Source organism: Hippoglossus stenolepis, chromosome 8, assembly GCF_022539355.2.
Source record: "Hippoglossus stenolepis isolate QCI-W04-F060 chromosome 8, HSTE1.2, whole genome shotgun sequence".
Lineage (NCBI taxonomy): Eukaryota > Metazoa > Chordata > Actinopteri > Pleuronectiformes > Pleuronectidae > Hippoglossus > Hippoglossus stenolepis.
The window spans coordinates 2,242,592-2,256,056 of record NC_061490.1 but is presented as its reverse complement, the minus strand read 5'-3'; the positions used below and the strand labels follow the sequence as shown (position 1 = coordinate 2,256,056).

Below are 13,465 nucleotides of genomic sequence, written 5' to 3'. Positions count from 1 at the left end.
TGTTTTTCACTGATTTACTGCTTCAGAAGTGCTTGTAATGTGTAGTCTAGAGCTGAAGCCAGATTGCAGCTGTAATGACCCCTCAGCCGGCCCAGGCCTGGTCATCAGTCTTTGTGTCTTCCTCCGTCTCTCCCTTGTCCTCTTTGTTTTTCAGTTCAGTCTCTCTCTCTCTCTAAACGCCCTAGCTCTCACCTCACCACTCTCGGTGTTTTGGTCTTTACCTTCTCCTGCTTGACCAGTCATGTTACCTTCAGACTGAGAGTTGAATAAGTGTCAGTTAATGGCATTGATGATTATTGATTGTGCATGAAGAGGGGGTGTGGGGGTTAATCCCACTCCTCACTGCCACCTGTTGTTCACTATTGTCCCGTGTCATTCATTGATGCTGTTTATCTCTGAACCTGCACAAACTACACATATTCAGAAGTGAAATGTGGCTGTGACGATGACTCGGCTCATTTCATACACATTTTGAATAACGAAACTCATGAATCTTTGAATCCACTGATAGTTAAAAACAACGTGCAGATCTTATATGAACCAAAGCTAAATGCACACATTTGTGATGATATTGTTTTGAAAATCATGTTGTATGGATTTGATCGAAGAAGCAAATATATTTATGTGTTGAAATGAGATCTAGTGTTTTATCACTTATAGTTGAAACTGAATGTTACGGACAAAGCAAAGCAAATTTAGTTTTTTGGCTTCTTAATTCAATGAGTTCTGTTTTTTACTGTTCTTCTTACTTGAGAGTACAGATGACTTTATTTCAATGAGATGAAAATGGAAGCTGAATTTTAAAAACATGACTGATACACAAAGACTGTGAGGACATTTCACATTTGACACATTTATATGATATATGTATATGTGTACCACAGAATGTATTGACCCACTGACCACAGGGGACTTTTTCACACTAACTTTCACTCTACACCACCCACCCACTTAACCTGGTGATCTACATGATGCAGCTGAAGTTAAGAGAAAAATATCACCTGCTCTCTTTATTATCATTTGACTCCCTAATGAGGTGATGTTAGCTGCCACGCAGAGATGAAAGCTGCTGAGACAGATGTCTCACACTGTCGTTTCATTCATGTGACACTTCATTATTCACCCTAATGGAGAACTAATTGAGCTAAATGCAAATGATGTGTAAGGGGTATGAAAATGAGCTCTGATGGGTGGGCTTCTTTTGTCGTATACCCACTGTCACTGTTGGTTTTGGACTTAACATTAAGACCCCAGGATGGAGATGAGACTAACTCACTATACTAAGGAAACAAACCCCTCCTCAGAATGCCCCAGGGGCTCAGCAGGCTCAGGAAGGAAGGATGAATGAAATGAGGGGAAGAAGAATATGTAATCGGAAGCAACAGAGAAAGCAGGCAATCAACGTTGTTACATCTTTTTTCAGAGTGATACTGTAGCTGTGTGTGTGTGTGCGTGTGTGCGTGTGTGTGTGTGTGTGTGTGTGTGTGTGTGTGTGTGTGTGTGTGTGTGTGTGTGTGTGTGTGTGTGTGTGTGTGTGTGTGTGTGTGTGTGTGTGTGTGTGCAGCTGAATGTGCACTCTACTCGTTTTTTTCCGATTTTCACGTATCTTGCTGGTTCTCTTTAAGGTAGTCCGCTCTCTCTTTTGTGTGCTCGCTGCTCTGTGCTTTCAGATTTTCTTTTTCTTTTTCCTTTATTTCACGTCAGTTTTCCAGGCTGTCTTCTCGCAGTTGCCCCATGCAGACTCAAGTGACATCCTCTTTTCCTACCCTCCTTTCCTTTCCTTTCCTCTCCTCCTCTCCCCTCCTGTCCTCAATGGTCTCAAGTTTATATGGTTCAGAACATTAACATCTCTTTACCGTTTCAGCTCTTTTTTTTCCTTTAGAGCACAGAACATCACCGCCAGGCTTTCTAATTTCTAATCATTTAACCCGTAGCCTCTACCTCAGCCTCTCCCGGCCTCGCACCCTCTTGCTCTGTTTTGACTTCTCACTGTGCACATGGTGGAGTTTGTGTGTTCTCGGTGTACTCTATGATTTTGTTTGTGTTGTTCTGTGCTTGTTGTTTTGTCATTGTCGTGTCGTATTGTTGTTGTGTTGTGTCCCCTCGTCCTCCCGACCCTCCATCCTCTTCCCCTTCACCCTGACCCCCGCCAAAACCTGCATTCTCAGTGACCTCGGTGACGGCGTCGACCCCCCTCCGTCCCTCCTCTCCTCCTCTGTCTCCCCTCTTACCCTTTGTGCATCCTCTCACATCCATCTTCCTCTCCTCTGTCTGTGTCTGTCCATTCTGTAATGTGATCCCAGAAGACACGGACTCACCAAGTTGGACGAACTCAGGTCTGTCCCCTCTCCTTCTCCTTCTTCTTCTTCTTCTTCTTCTTTTTCTTCTTCTTCTACCCCTCTTTCCTTTTCTGACTCGGCTTCTTTTTCTACTTTTAATCACTATATGTCTTCCTGGCTTTTCCTCATCCACCCACCTCCCCTCATCTCAGTCGTCTTTTCTACTTCTGCTTCGCTTGCCTCTAATCACTTTTGCCGTCTCCGAATTGTTCTGTAAACGACTCTTCCGGCTTTTTTGTCATTTCACACTTTTTATTTTGCTGCGGACGGATGGTGTGGGCTTACAGTTCATATAATCATGGTCATGGTCATGCTGGTGTTGTTTCTTCGCACAAGGTCTTGTCATGAAACACTGAGTTATTTTCTACCCAGAAAATATAAACTTGCTGTTAGTGTATGAATTCTTCTTATTGGACACAGATCTGCAACATTTGCGCAGGATTTTCCTGTTTTGGGGTCTATTTAGGTATAATTAGATTGCCAAAATATATGATGATGAACATCATTTAGAGTCCCTTACAGATGGAATGGAAGATACTGTGCAGTTGCAAAGAATGAGTCCGATTTTGATTATCTGGTTCTACATCAGCACATTTGCTTTCTAATGAAAAATGACCGAAAGCTGACTTTGTGGTCATTTTTAGGAAACTTCTCCAAGTGTTGTTGTCACTGAGGTTGTCAGGTGATAATCAGTGGAAGAAAAAATATATTTAATATGTTACAGTAATATTATAATATTTGGTTCAGGCACTTTCTGTCCCGAAGGTTTCAGGGGCTACATCTAAAAAACTGCACTGTTCATCTAATGCAGCTGTGAATCTGAGAAATGTTGCAGCTGAAACCTCAAATACCCATCGTCTCATTTCAACATCAGGCACATGGGGGGTTTCCTAATACTCTTCTGACTGCACTGTAACTTAGAAAAGCAGCATAACCACATGAGATGATCAACAGGATGAAATGGTAAATAGCTGACAAAGCACTTAACATGCACCTTTCTGTGTAATTAAGAGAAAACGGAAGGTGTGGAACTGTGGAGGTGCTGAAATGTTACTTCAGCAGCACAAACAATTAACCAAAAGAAGCAAAACTAACATGTTGCCTCACCTGTGCAGTCACTCATTAACTCCCAGCTTCTATTGCTTTTCTGGCGTGTGTATGTGAAGCAATAAGCATTATGTATGTGCGCATGGCACTTGTACGTGTGCAGTCACCTCGTCATTGACATCATATGACACAAAAGTAGAGACAGAGAGCAAGTGGAGAGAATGGAGCTACAGCTACAGCAGGGAGTCACTTGGTGGCAGCTGATAATTGTTTGATAAAAAGGTTTTTGCAGAGAACTCATGTAGCAGTGTTTGTTATGATACGTATTCTTGGTCTTTTAGTTTCTTTTTGGTTACATCCAATGTGTGTAGATTTTAATGCTGTGGCCTTATTACCCCCCATAGTGTGTGCTGATTATGGCGTGATGTCTGTGTAGTGCAAATTGTGCTTGCAACAAGAACAGAACAAACAAAGAACAGAGCTGCAATTTAGGACAAGATGAAATGGGCAAACATGATGATTTGGTGTTTTAACAAAACAGTGAAATGAGACATTTGTGTTGGCTAATTAGTCCGATCATACAGGGATTACATTTGTTGTCAAAGGATTGGGAGTTTTTTAGAATCGAGTGTAAAAACCCCATAAGGGTCACAAGCACTGTTAGAGGTAGCACATTTTGTTTGCGTCATTTAGTTTTGTCTTTTACTGTGTAGTAGGGTTCATTACATCTTATAAAAAACAACATAGTGGTCACAATGTTTTATAAAGTTTATTCAGCCTGGTGTTGGGACGTGGTTACAAATGAAGCTTGCCTTTACCTGTCAGCTTGTTTTGTTTGTGTTTTTGTTAATACAGCCGGCCATTCAGCTTTTCCCCATTAGATCTGTTCTCGTCATAGCTCATGGCTCATAGCTCAGCAGAAGCTTGTCTCTCATCATAGCAGTGTGTCCTCCCATCAGACCTCCCTCACTGTGTCAGCCGCCATCTGATCGTCTCCTGTCTCTGTGCTCAGGTATGGACATGGAAGAGAGAACCAGGCAGATGAAGCTGAAGATGAACAAGTACAAGCAGGGGGCTGGCTCTGACTCCAGACTGGAGCAGGACTACCACAAGGTAAAAGCAATTCTAGATATGCCCGATTTATGCTTCAATACTCATACAACATGTACCTACGCTCGACTGTTTGCATGGTTGCACTGTGCAGAAGCCATATGGCACACTTTGAAAGCAGTCAGGCATGTACACATGCACATATCAACATCGCACTGCGCATGTGCATTGATGGTTGCGCAATGTACACACACACATGCAAACATAGTTGCACAAACCCAAAAATCTGATAAACACTCAATTCACTTAATTCAGGCTGGGTTCACCTGTTTTTGCTAAGAAGGTCACTTCACTTGAACTGCAGAAAGCTTATTAAGTATGTGTCTCTACTTACTCCTATATTCATGTTGATTCCTGCTGATAGATGATTTTGCTGATATTTCAGTTAAAAAATACATTATAAAATGGAACATAACATATAAACAAATGTATCAGAGAGGGGGGGGGGGAACGGACCTTCCCCTCCCGTTCACTTCCATTCTGTGTGAGCAAGGAGGTGAATAAAACATGTGGTTCCTGTTGAAAAGCAAATTGCAGTGTGGCTTCGCATGGATTTCAATTTTGATGAACTCTGAACTGCGATATTCGCTTTGCATTCACGTATGTGTGACCAGGCCTAAATTTTATTATTTTTCTAAATTATTTACTGAAGATGAAGACAACGATAATAATAATTCATGCTCACAGGACAGTCTGTGGATTACCTGGTTACCTGGGACAAGTTTTTTGGAAAGACACAACGCTCATGAATGTCACAACCTTGGTGGTCTCACGTGCACAGCTACTGCAGAAAAAAATGTTTTTGCAATTGCAAAAAATGCCTTTTGGGCATACTGAGCCTTTAAGCCTCTTGTTTTAAATGCAAGGAATGTGACAGTGAGCGTGTGCAGAGTCAAGTGTGTACTACTCTGTGCTGGAGCGGTGCTCAGCATGTTTAGAACGCTTGGCCTCTGTCTGGCGTTTCATTGCAGTCTGGGCCAAGACAAAGGCTCTCTGTCCAGCTCTCCTTTTAAGTCAGTGTTATGAACACTATTGCATTAGAAGCTCCCGATGTGTCTGCTCAGAGTCTATAAAAAGCAGATTAAACTTGTCCTTGTCTGGTGAACATTATCCTGCTTGAAGATGCCATTGGCAAAACAATGCACTCACTATTATTAAACAAGACGTTTGAGTGCGTGCTCTTAAACTGCAGTGTAATGCAGAACAGTTACAGTAACACTCAGTTCAGGCTCTCTTACTGTAAACATTCCACTTAAACACACACACACACACAAAGGATGTTTTATAGTCAGCGACTATCACAAATTGTCTTGAACCTGATTCGTGCCAAGTGTGTTATCCAAGTTGTTCTTTCAAGGAATCCTCAAAGTAAAGCTATAGTTAGAAAAATCTATGTCATACCATCTGGCTTCCAGTGCAGGAGGTGCTCTCATCCAAGACACAGTCAAATTCCTGCATTTAAATCTTAAAAACATAGATAACTGGATTGGCACTCAAGGCCAAACAATCCTATTCATGTCTGTCCAGCTTTTAAAACAAGAAATAATAAAACAAAATATTAATTTAAAATATGAAGTAGTCGTATAATCTGCACCAAACTGTACAAACTCACAATATTGGGAATGTCGCTCATTTTTTACATTATTACCTGATAAAACCACAATTAAAAATCAAACATTAAAAAACCTAATGATCTTATAATGGTAAGGAAAGTGATTAAAACGTCTTTTAACCAGATCTAACCAGACCTCCACTAAGCCTGGTACCAGCAAATTCACAAATACACAAACAGACAAAGTAGTATAAGTAGTATTTACTGTATACTGTATAAATATATCTTGTGAAACGGTTTTGTAGAGACCTACTGTGTTATCTAATTTTAAGATTTCATTTTAGTTTATGCTGTTCTTAAATTAGTTTTTTTAATCATATTTTTTTAATCAGCTTCTTTCAGCAGGGATGGGGAAGGTGGGCCTCACTTGCTCATTAAACAGCTAAAGACATTAGCTCTGTGAGTGACCCTATCTGCAAAGTAACTAATATATGTTGTTGTTATCATAGTTGAGTGACTAATTGGATATTCCCCCTAATAAGTATGTTGCATTGAAATACTTATGTAAAGTAGTGAATTTTTAAATAAGTTAAAAGAAAGTAAAAAAAATGAACAACCATCGTCAATCCTAGTAGATTTTCTGGTGATGTCATCAGTGTGAGCCGGAGCCGAGCAGGCAGGTCTAACTTTCTGATCAGCAGCACTAATCACAAATTGATAGATGCTCATTAGAGGGTGTTTGAATCCAGCATGTGTGTAAGTGTGTTCATGTGGCCTGTATAACTGAAAATGTGTACCCTTTCATCACGTTTATATTAGTCTAACAAATTATATTAGATGAGTGTCTGTTTTTACAATTGAATATGAATAACCACTGAACACGTAAAAGCAACTATGATCTTTGGATTTGTGTTTGCAGCACACGTTAAGCCCCAGCCAGGTTTTTTTGTGTTTTGTGTCGAGTCATCATTAGAATATTAACCTTTAATGTGTTTTGTCTATGTTTTGTACACTCCGCAGCGTTCGGGCAGAGATCCACGGGGCTCCGACAACCTGTCGGCCAAGTCATCGGACAGTGATGTAAGCGACGTGTCCGCTGTGTCGAGAACTAGTAGCGCCTCTCGGTTCAGCAGCACGAGCTACATGTCTGTCCAGTCCGAAAGGCCGCAAGGAAATCGCAAGATCCGGTAGGCTGACACCCACACCAGGGGACAGTTAACTCTGTCTTACTCATTAGACTTCATCGAGCTGTTGTCAGGAATGGACACATCCCCTGAGCCATGAACTCTGCTTTCATGTTGTTGCCGCGTCCAGACAATTTCAGCTTTGAAATCGTCTGCACTTGGTTAAAAGAGGAGAGCGCACCCTTTTAGCGGTGTCTGTCATTTTCTCACTGCGGTGAGTTCAGGTTTGGCTCCGTTTTAGAAACATCTGGAACCAAACGGTTGAACTCTACCCCTTCAGGCTGTGGGGGAAGTTGGTCCATATCTGGCAACACAGAAACAGAAAACACATTCCATATTTCTGGGTGTTGTCTCATATCAAAGCGGGGGACGGGGGAGAAACGCATTTGCATGGCGCCTTGTTGTAAGTCTACATTTCTGTTTTGGGTTATTTTCACTCAGTCTGCTTTTAAACTTGGCTGCACTGTGTCTCTGTGTTTGTCTCTTTTTCTCTTCTTGTTTACATTATTCATTCTTTGTTTGGCTTTCTTTCTGCTTCGCATGTGCTGCTCTCTTTGCTTCTGTTTCAAGGAGCCAGTCTCGGGAGGGGGATGAGCAGTTAGGAGAGGTGCGAGAGGAGGAGAAGGCGAGAGGGGGAGGAGGAGGAGGAGGAGGAGAGGGAGGGAGAAGGGCCAGTAAAGAAGGGAGATTACAGGAAGGGAGGAAAGGAGCAGGGGGGAATGTAGACACAGACAAGGAGCATCGGGAGGATTTGGTGGAGACAGAAGAGGACTTGCATCAGAGGAGTATCTCAGAGACTGACCTCAGGTAACACGTGTGTGGCAGCCTCTAACTGTAGACTCCTACTAACAAGCTGTAGCAAAGCACAGTGTGGTGACTATCCTCCACCCTTTACCTTGATATTAACACAACTTCAATCCTATTAACCCTTTCCAATACTAAAGTAGAGCAGCATGAGCTGACAACACTTAGTTAACCCATGCAGCCTGTACACACTTAGTGATAAAACAACACAACAACCATTTGAAGAGTAACTTAACACCCTGTGAAAAATCTTCAAATGCTTGAACTGACCTCCATGCAGTGATGTGCACATGTACTCCAGGTACACGTGGGATGACACCACTTTCAGGCGTGATTTACAGGTGCAACAGAGCACACTTCTGACCACACCCAACTCCAGCCATTACCGGTGCTGGCTGTGGTCAGAGGTGAATCATTCTCATATCCTGAATCTCTAACCACAGAGGATGAAAAAAACAAACAGCTTTTCAGTCGGGTTTTAAGCTACTCTTCAGGATCAGTTCACCCAAATCAAAGACACAAAAAAACATTTTGTGGAGAGAAAGAGGTGGAAGTATAAAATAGAAAGGAATATGAAATAGCTTTCCCTATTCATGCCATGGTGGGTGCATTAGATCTGACAAATATGTATCCTCTCTAAAATACAGAGGAGGAGTAAGAAATTGTGTCTATGGTGCATGGGGGGAAAAATTTATAAAATTCAAAAGTCACTCATCCAGAGACATCACTCTAAACAGTGAAAACAGAGAAAAGTGTTGACAGGTCTGTGGATTATTCTGACCAACCTGGACTCTGTCTCTGGAAAGACATTCTGCTTTTGAAAATGGCTAAGACCAAACCTAGAAATCTACATGGCAAATATAACTGCGTGTAAGCAGACAGTTCCTTCAGTAGAGGAATGTAACACCCACTCAGAGAGTCCTTTGCATCACAAAACTCAAGTCAAACACTATTTGCTGATAGATAACAGTGAGTTGATGCATTTCTCTTCGGCACATGAAGCCACACCACAGTACAGTCAACTTTATGTCAATCTTGAAGTTTGTCTAGTGTAGTGCAGGGATATGATTTTCTATTCATATTTCACCTTGTATTGTACTGTTGTATTTCAGTGTGATAAATCATACGGCTGAATGTATAGGTGTAAACCTTTACTGTTTAAGTTGATGCATGCAGAACATTTTTGTTCTAAGACCTTCAGACTATATTTAACATGACACAATTTCATTGCGGCCACAAGAGACTATATGGTTTCATTTCTGAGCGCCGCTGGACCAGCAGAAATAAAAAGTATGTCGAGCAGATTCAAGAACAAAGTGATTTGGAATCCCACCGCAGGATAAAAGCTTAGCTTCTACTCCTAATAAGATGGCTTCACTATCAAATCACACTCACAGCAGGATCCAAGTTAGTGCTTCTACCCATCTTTAGGGCTGATCAACAATCTCCTTGGACTTCGGAGAAAACACATTAAGATAAAAGCTGTACCCTCTTATGTGCGATTAAAGCTGCACCAGTGTGTACAGTCTGATTAACAAATTACATCCCACGTGTGCGGGAGGCCAATGCCCACTGTAGAAATGTGAGCAGGCCCATTGAAATGTACACAGGTGTAGCACCTTCACAGTTTAGACTTGATACAGCAGCGCACAGGTGTCCATTGGTTTGCTCTGAGGCTGCAGTCTGTGTTGCTTTACTGTGTGTCCGTGTGGCTCCCTGCTGGAGTGTTGCATCAGTATGTTGTCTGTCAGTCTGTGTCCGTCACACGCTGTCTGAGTTCTGCAACATGTCACCCAAACCTCCCACACTCCTCCAGCTTCTTCACTCTCTCTCTCTCCGTAACACCACACTCCTCATACGAACACTGTCAACCTGCCGTTTATTCACCTTCAGTCAATGGAAACTCTGATCATTGTGATTGACAATAAAGACGGCTTGAAAAGATATTTGCTGAAGATATCTTTAAATTCAGCGGTAGTATTCACATTTCAGTGTATTCCACCTTGACTGAAAGCTGAGCTGGATTATTTCCATTTTTAACACACTGACAGCTCCTATCTGTGTGTTTAACCCCAACTCCCTCATGACAGCTACAGTATAAAACAAGAATTATCTACTTTCTAAGCACATGTGAGTCATTCTGCTTCTCTGGGACAACAACAGACACATACTCAGTAAGAGCTGAGTCTAAAACATTCTGAATTAGATTTCTCACTCAGATATAGTGAGGATGTGAGCTGCTCACAGTACACAGTAAATAATGAGGCAATTTTCCAAAAGCAATTCAGATATTTTATTTAAAAAAAATGTAGAATGGTAGCCTATAAAATAGCTTCAAATAAACCAAATGTTCAACAATAACACAATTTTAATCAACAGTATTTCTAAAAATAGCTGAAACCCAATTATGAGTCACTTCAGATTTTTGATTTGTTGCTGTGTATGAAGCTTTTTTGAGTCACATGTTGTCAGGACATGTCAGCATATAGTGTTTAGGCCACACAGGAGAGGAACAAGTCAGTGTACAGTCACCACACAGGAGGTAAAGAAAGAAATGTTATCCATTGCCAAGAAGTAATTTAATAAGTTACATTACTCACCAGACTTAAATGAGAAATAAAGAAAATCTAGTTTGAAGAACGGTATATGCACAGACCTGTTTCAACCTCAAAATTCAAATGTTTAAAAATATTTCCTTTTGAAGTGGAAATTACCATTTTTGGTGAGGTTTACTGTATTTTCACCTCAGACATCAACATGAGCTTGTTCTCACTCCTTTAGTTGCAGAGCCAAGACGCCCATTTGTTCTGCCCTCGCTCGAAACTGTGCGAAGCGTCATTTCAGAATATTTCCCTGACCTTCATGCTGCTGCTCAGTGACATGCTCAGACTTTCAAATAAGTCCTACATGCATGGCCGTGTGTATCAAAGCCACACATCTCAGCTCTATAAAACAGGATAATCAGAGCTCCAGAGTGCAACCATTTTAATTCTAATTCAAATGTCAGACTGAATACTCTTTAGAATTAAAAGTTCATTGCTCTTTGAAAGGGTGGACTTACTTCATTATGCTGTGATATTATCATCATATCAGTGGTTTAAAATGGCTTCACAATGAGAGACAATAATATCATTTATCGCAATAATTTCTGGGACAAAGTATCGTCCAACAAGATTTGTTATTGAGGCCTATTAATCGTTATTAATACAAGTTAGAGGTTTCCTTCTTCAGTTTACAGCTTTAGTTCTATGAGGATTTCTTTCATATCCAAAAACTGGTATCGTACAATGAAGTATCCTTAAATAATATTGAATCGAAATCGTTCGCTTAGCCTGAGTTAAGAAATTACCAATACACATGGGAATTGTCAAACAAAAAATTATAATAGGTGTATTATTGCGGTGCCAAAAGGCGCAGTGAAAAGTTCTGGTTGCACCTAAATGAAAAAGTTAGTCTGGAGCCTTGATATTATTTCTGTGGAATGGAAAGAGAAGAAGACTTTATGTCTTTTGTCTTTTTGTGTCATTGACTAGGCAGTGTGATATGTAGTGTATGCTCTGTGATAAGAAAAGGGACCTCTCTTCTCCACGTACTGTTATGTAAGCTCTGCCAGTGACGACACACACATCCGCCTGTACAATGAACCCGAACAGTTAAAATACAGCCTCTGCATGAGAGTGCAGAGACTGATGCCATAAATAATCAATTGAAAAGTGAGCAAACAGCTGTGTAATGGATAAGATGCTGCCTGCCCCAAATGATAGGAGGTTCAATCATACTCTGGTTATCTATAAGAGCGACGGAGCGCTGGGATTCTGCAGAAATATCCCTGCCAGCTGCAGTTACTTATGACTCATCCCCGATGTATTGAGGTCACATTGTAAATATACATCAGCACACATTAAACAGGCATGTTCAAACTGGCTTGATGCACGAGCATCATGTGTGTTCTTTGTCATTGGGCGCTTCCTCTGCACATAGAGATACATAATCACTCGGCTCAAGGCTGATGTCCAGTCTTCTTCAGGACGTAAGGAGCTTTCCATCAGCACTTTTAAATCCCACATCACCTCCCCTCCTCCATGCCTCTCCCCTCTATCCAATATTGTTGCCCAGGTAACGGCTCATTCATGTGAGGGAGAGTAACGACCGGTGTTTTGAAGGACAGGGGCTGATCATTACTAAAAGGAAGGAAGGAATGTTTACTCTAGCCTCCGCTCCACCCACTCCACTCAACAACAGCTGGTGCAGTGAATGGAAGGAGAGACCTGAAGCTGCGTTACCTCTTCAGCCCGTGATAACTTATCGATATGAGACTCTGACTTTAATGGAAGACTTCACTTCTGCTCACTCCACTCTCTGACAGAAAACTTTGTAGCTCTGTTGACAGGCGTGTGCGCATGCTAATGCTGAGGCTGGGGGCATAGTTGCCATGGAAACCCATTTTTTCCTGCCTCACCTGATAAAGACGCAGTGATCCTGTGTGCGAACAAGCGAACAAGAATAGCGGATAAGAGGACAGAAGGCCCCTTGCCTGACAGTTTCATACATTGTAGCTCTCATGTTTAACATATCTGTTACTTCTTAGATGATTAAGTTAATTAGCCCTTTAAGTGAATAAATAAAACTTAGAAGTGAGTCTTAACACTTCCGTCTGTGACCAGATTTAAACTGTATATATACAGTATATTTGGCTGATATGAAGCTTCAAAGACCAATTTACTTGATGTACTCAACACAGCAAACTTTCGCAATACAGAACATTTTCCAGGTTTTGTTTTGGGAACATCTTGGCCTGAATGAAAATGCATGGTCTGCAATCTGCATCTGCAACACCGTGTTCTGCGGGCTGGGTTTGGACATTAGAAATCCCAGGAGGGTCCCTGTTTTCCAAGCAGGCACATTTATTAAACACACTGAAATCGGGTGCCAAGACGTGTACAGAGAGGAGAGATACTGTAATGAGAGAAGGTGTGGAGAGAGGCTGGTGTAAATTCATTCCATACAGCTGCTGTCAGTCAAGTCAAAGTTAAGTCACTACAACGTTCCATATTGAACGAGCTGACATTTAGATCTGTAACATGACGTCATGCACTGAGAAACTTACCCAGCAAGAAAAATAGATTGCCAGTGTGGATTTGAAAGAACAGGATGTTTGTTTACATATAAGACAAATTAACATTTTAACTTTTACTAGAAGGTCATTTGTCCCTTTGGATGAATCAATGGCATCTAATTTTAAATCAATTAATATGTTCTATATATCACAACATATTTATTTGAAAAGGTGTGAGCAAGCTCCGTGCTGATCCATTTTAACCTTAGTGGGAAATAATTTTGTTGAGACAATGTGTCCCTGACCTCTCTCTCTGTTGAAATACAGCCTCACTGTGACGATTGTGAAAAGGCATATTTCAATATGTCACCTG

At 41.2% G+C, this 13,465-nt stretch overlaps 1 protein-coding gene across 49 annotated transcripts in view; it reads left to right on the top strand.

Annotated features, from left to right (window-relative positions):
• Nucleotides 1-13,465, top strand: part of rims2a (regulating synaptic membrane exocytosis 2a) — a 132,405-nt gene that overhangs the window by 99,956 nt on the left and 18,984 nt on the right. For 34 of the 49 annotated variants that reach the window (XM_047340878.1, XM_047340881.1, XM_047340880.1 and 31 more), the window contains 3 exons: nt 4,399-4,499; nt 7,069-7,235; nt 7,803-8,039. In XM_047340878.1, the coding sequence (XP_047196834.1) occupies nt 4,399-4,499; nt 7,069-7,235; nt 7,803-8,039 (505 nt within the window). Of the gene's footprint in view, nt 1-2,303; nt 2,337-4,398; nt 4,500-7,068; nt 7,236-7,802; nt 8,040-13,465 lie in introns of all 49 variants that reach the window. The other 15 variants (XM_047340898.1, XM_047340895.1, XM_047340892.1 and 12 more) reach the window with 3 other exon arrangements.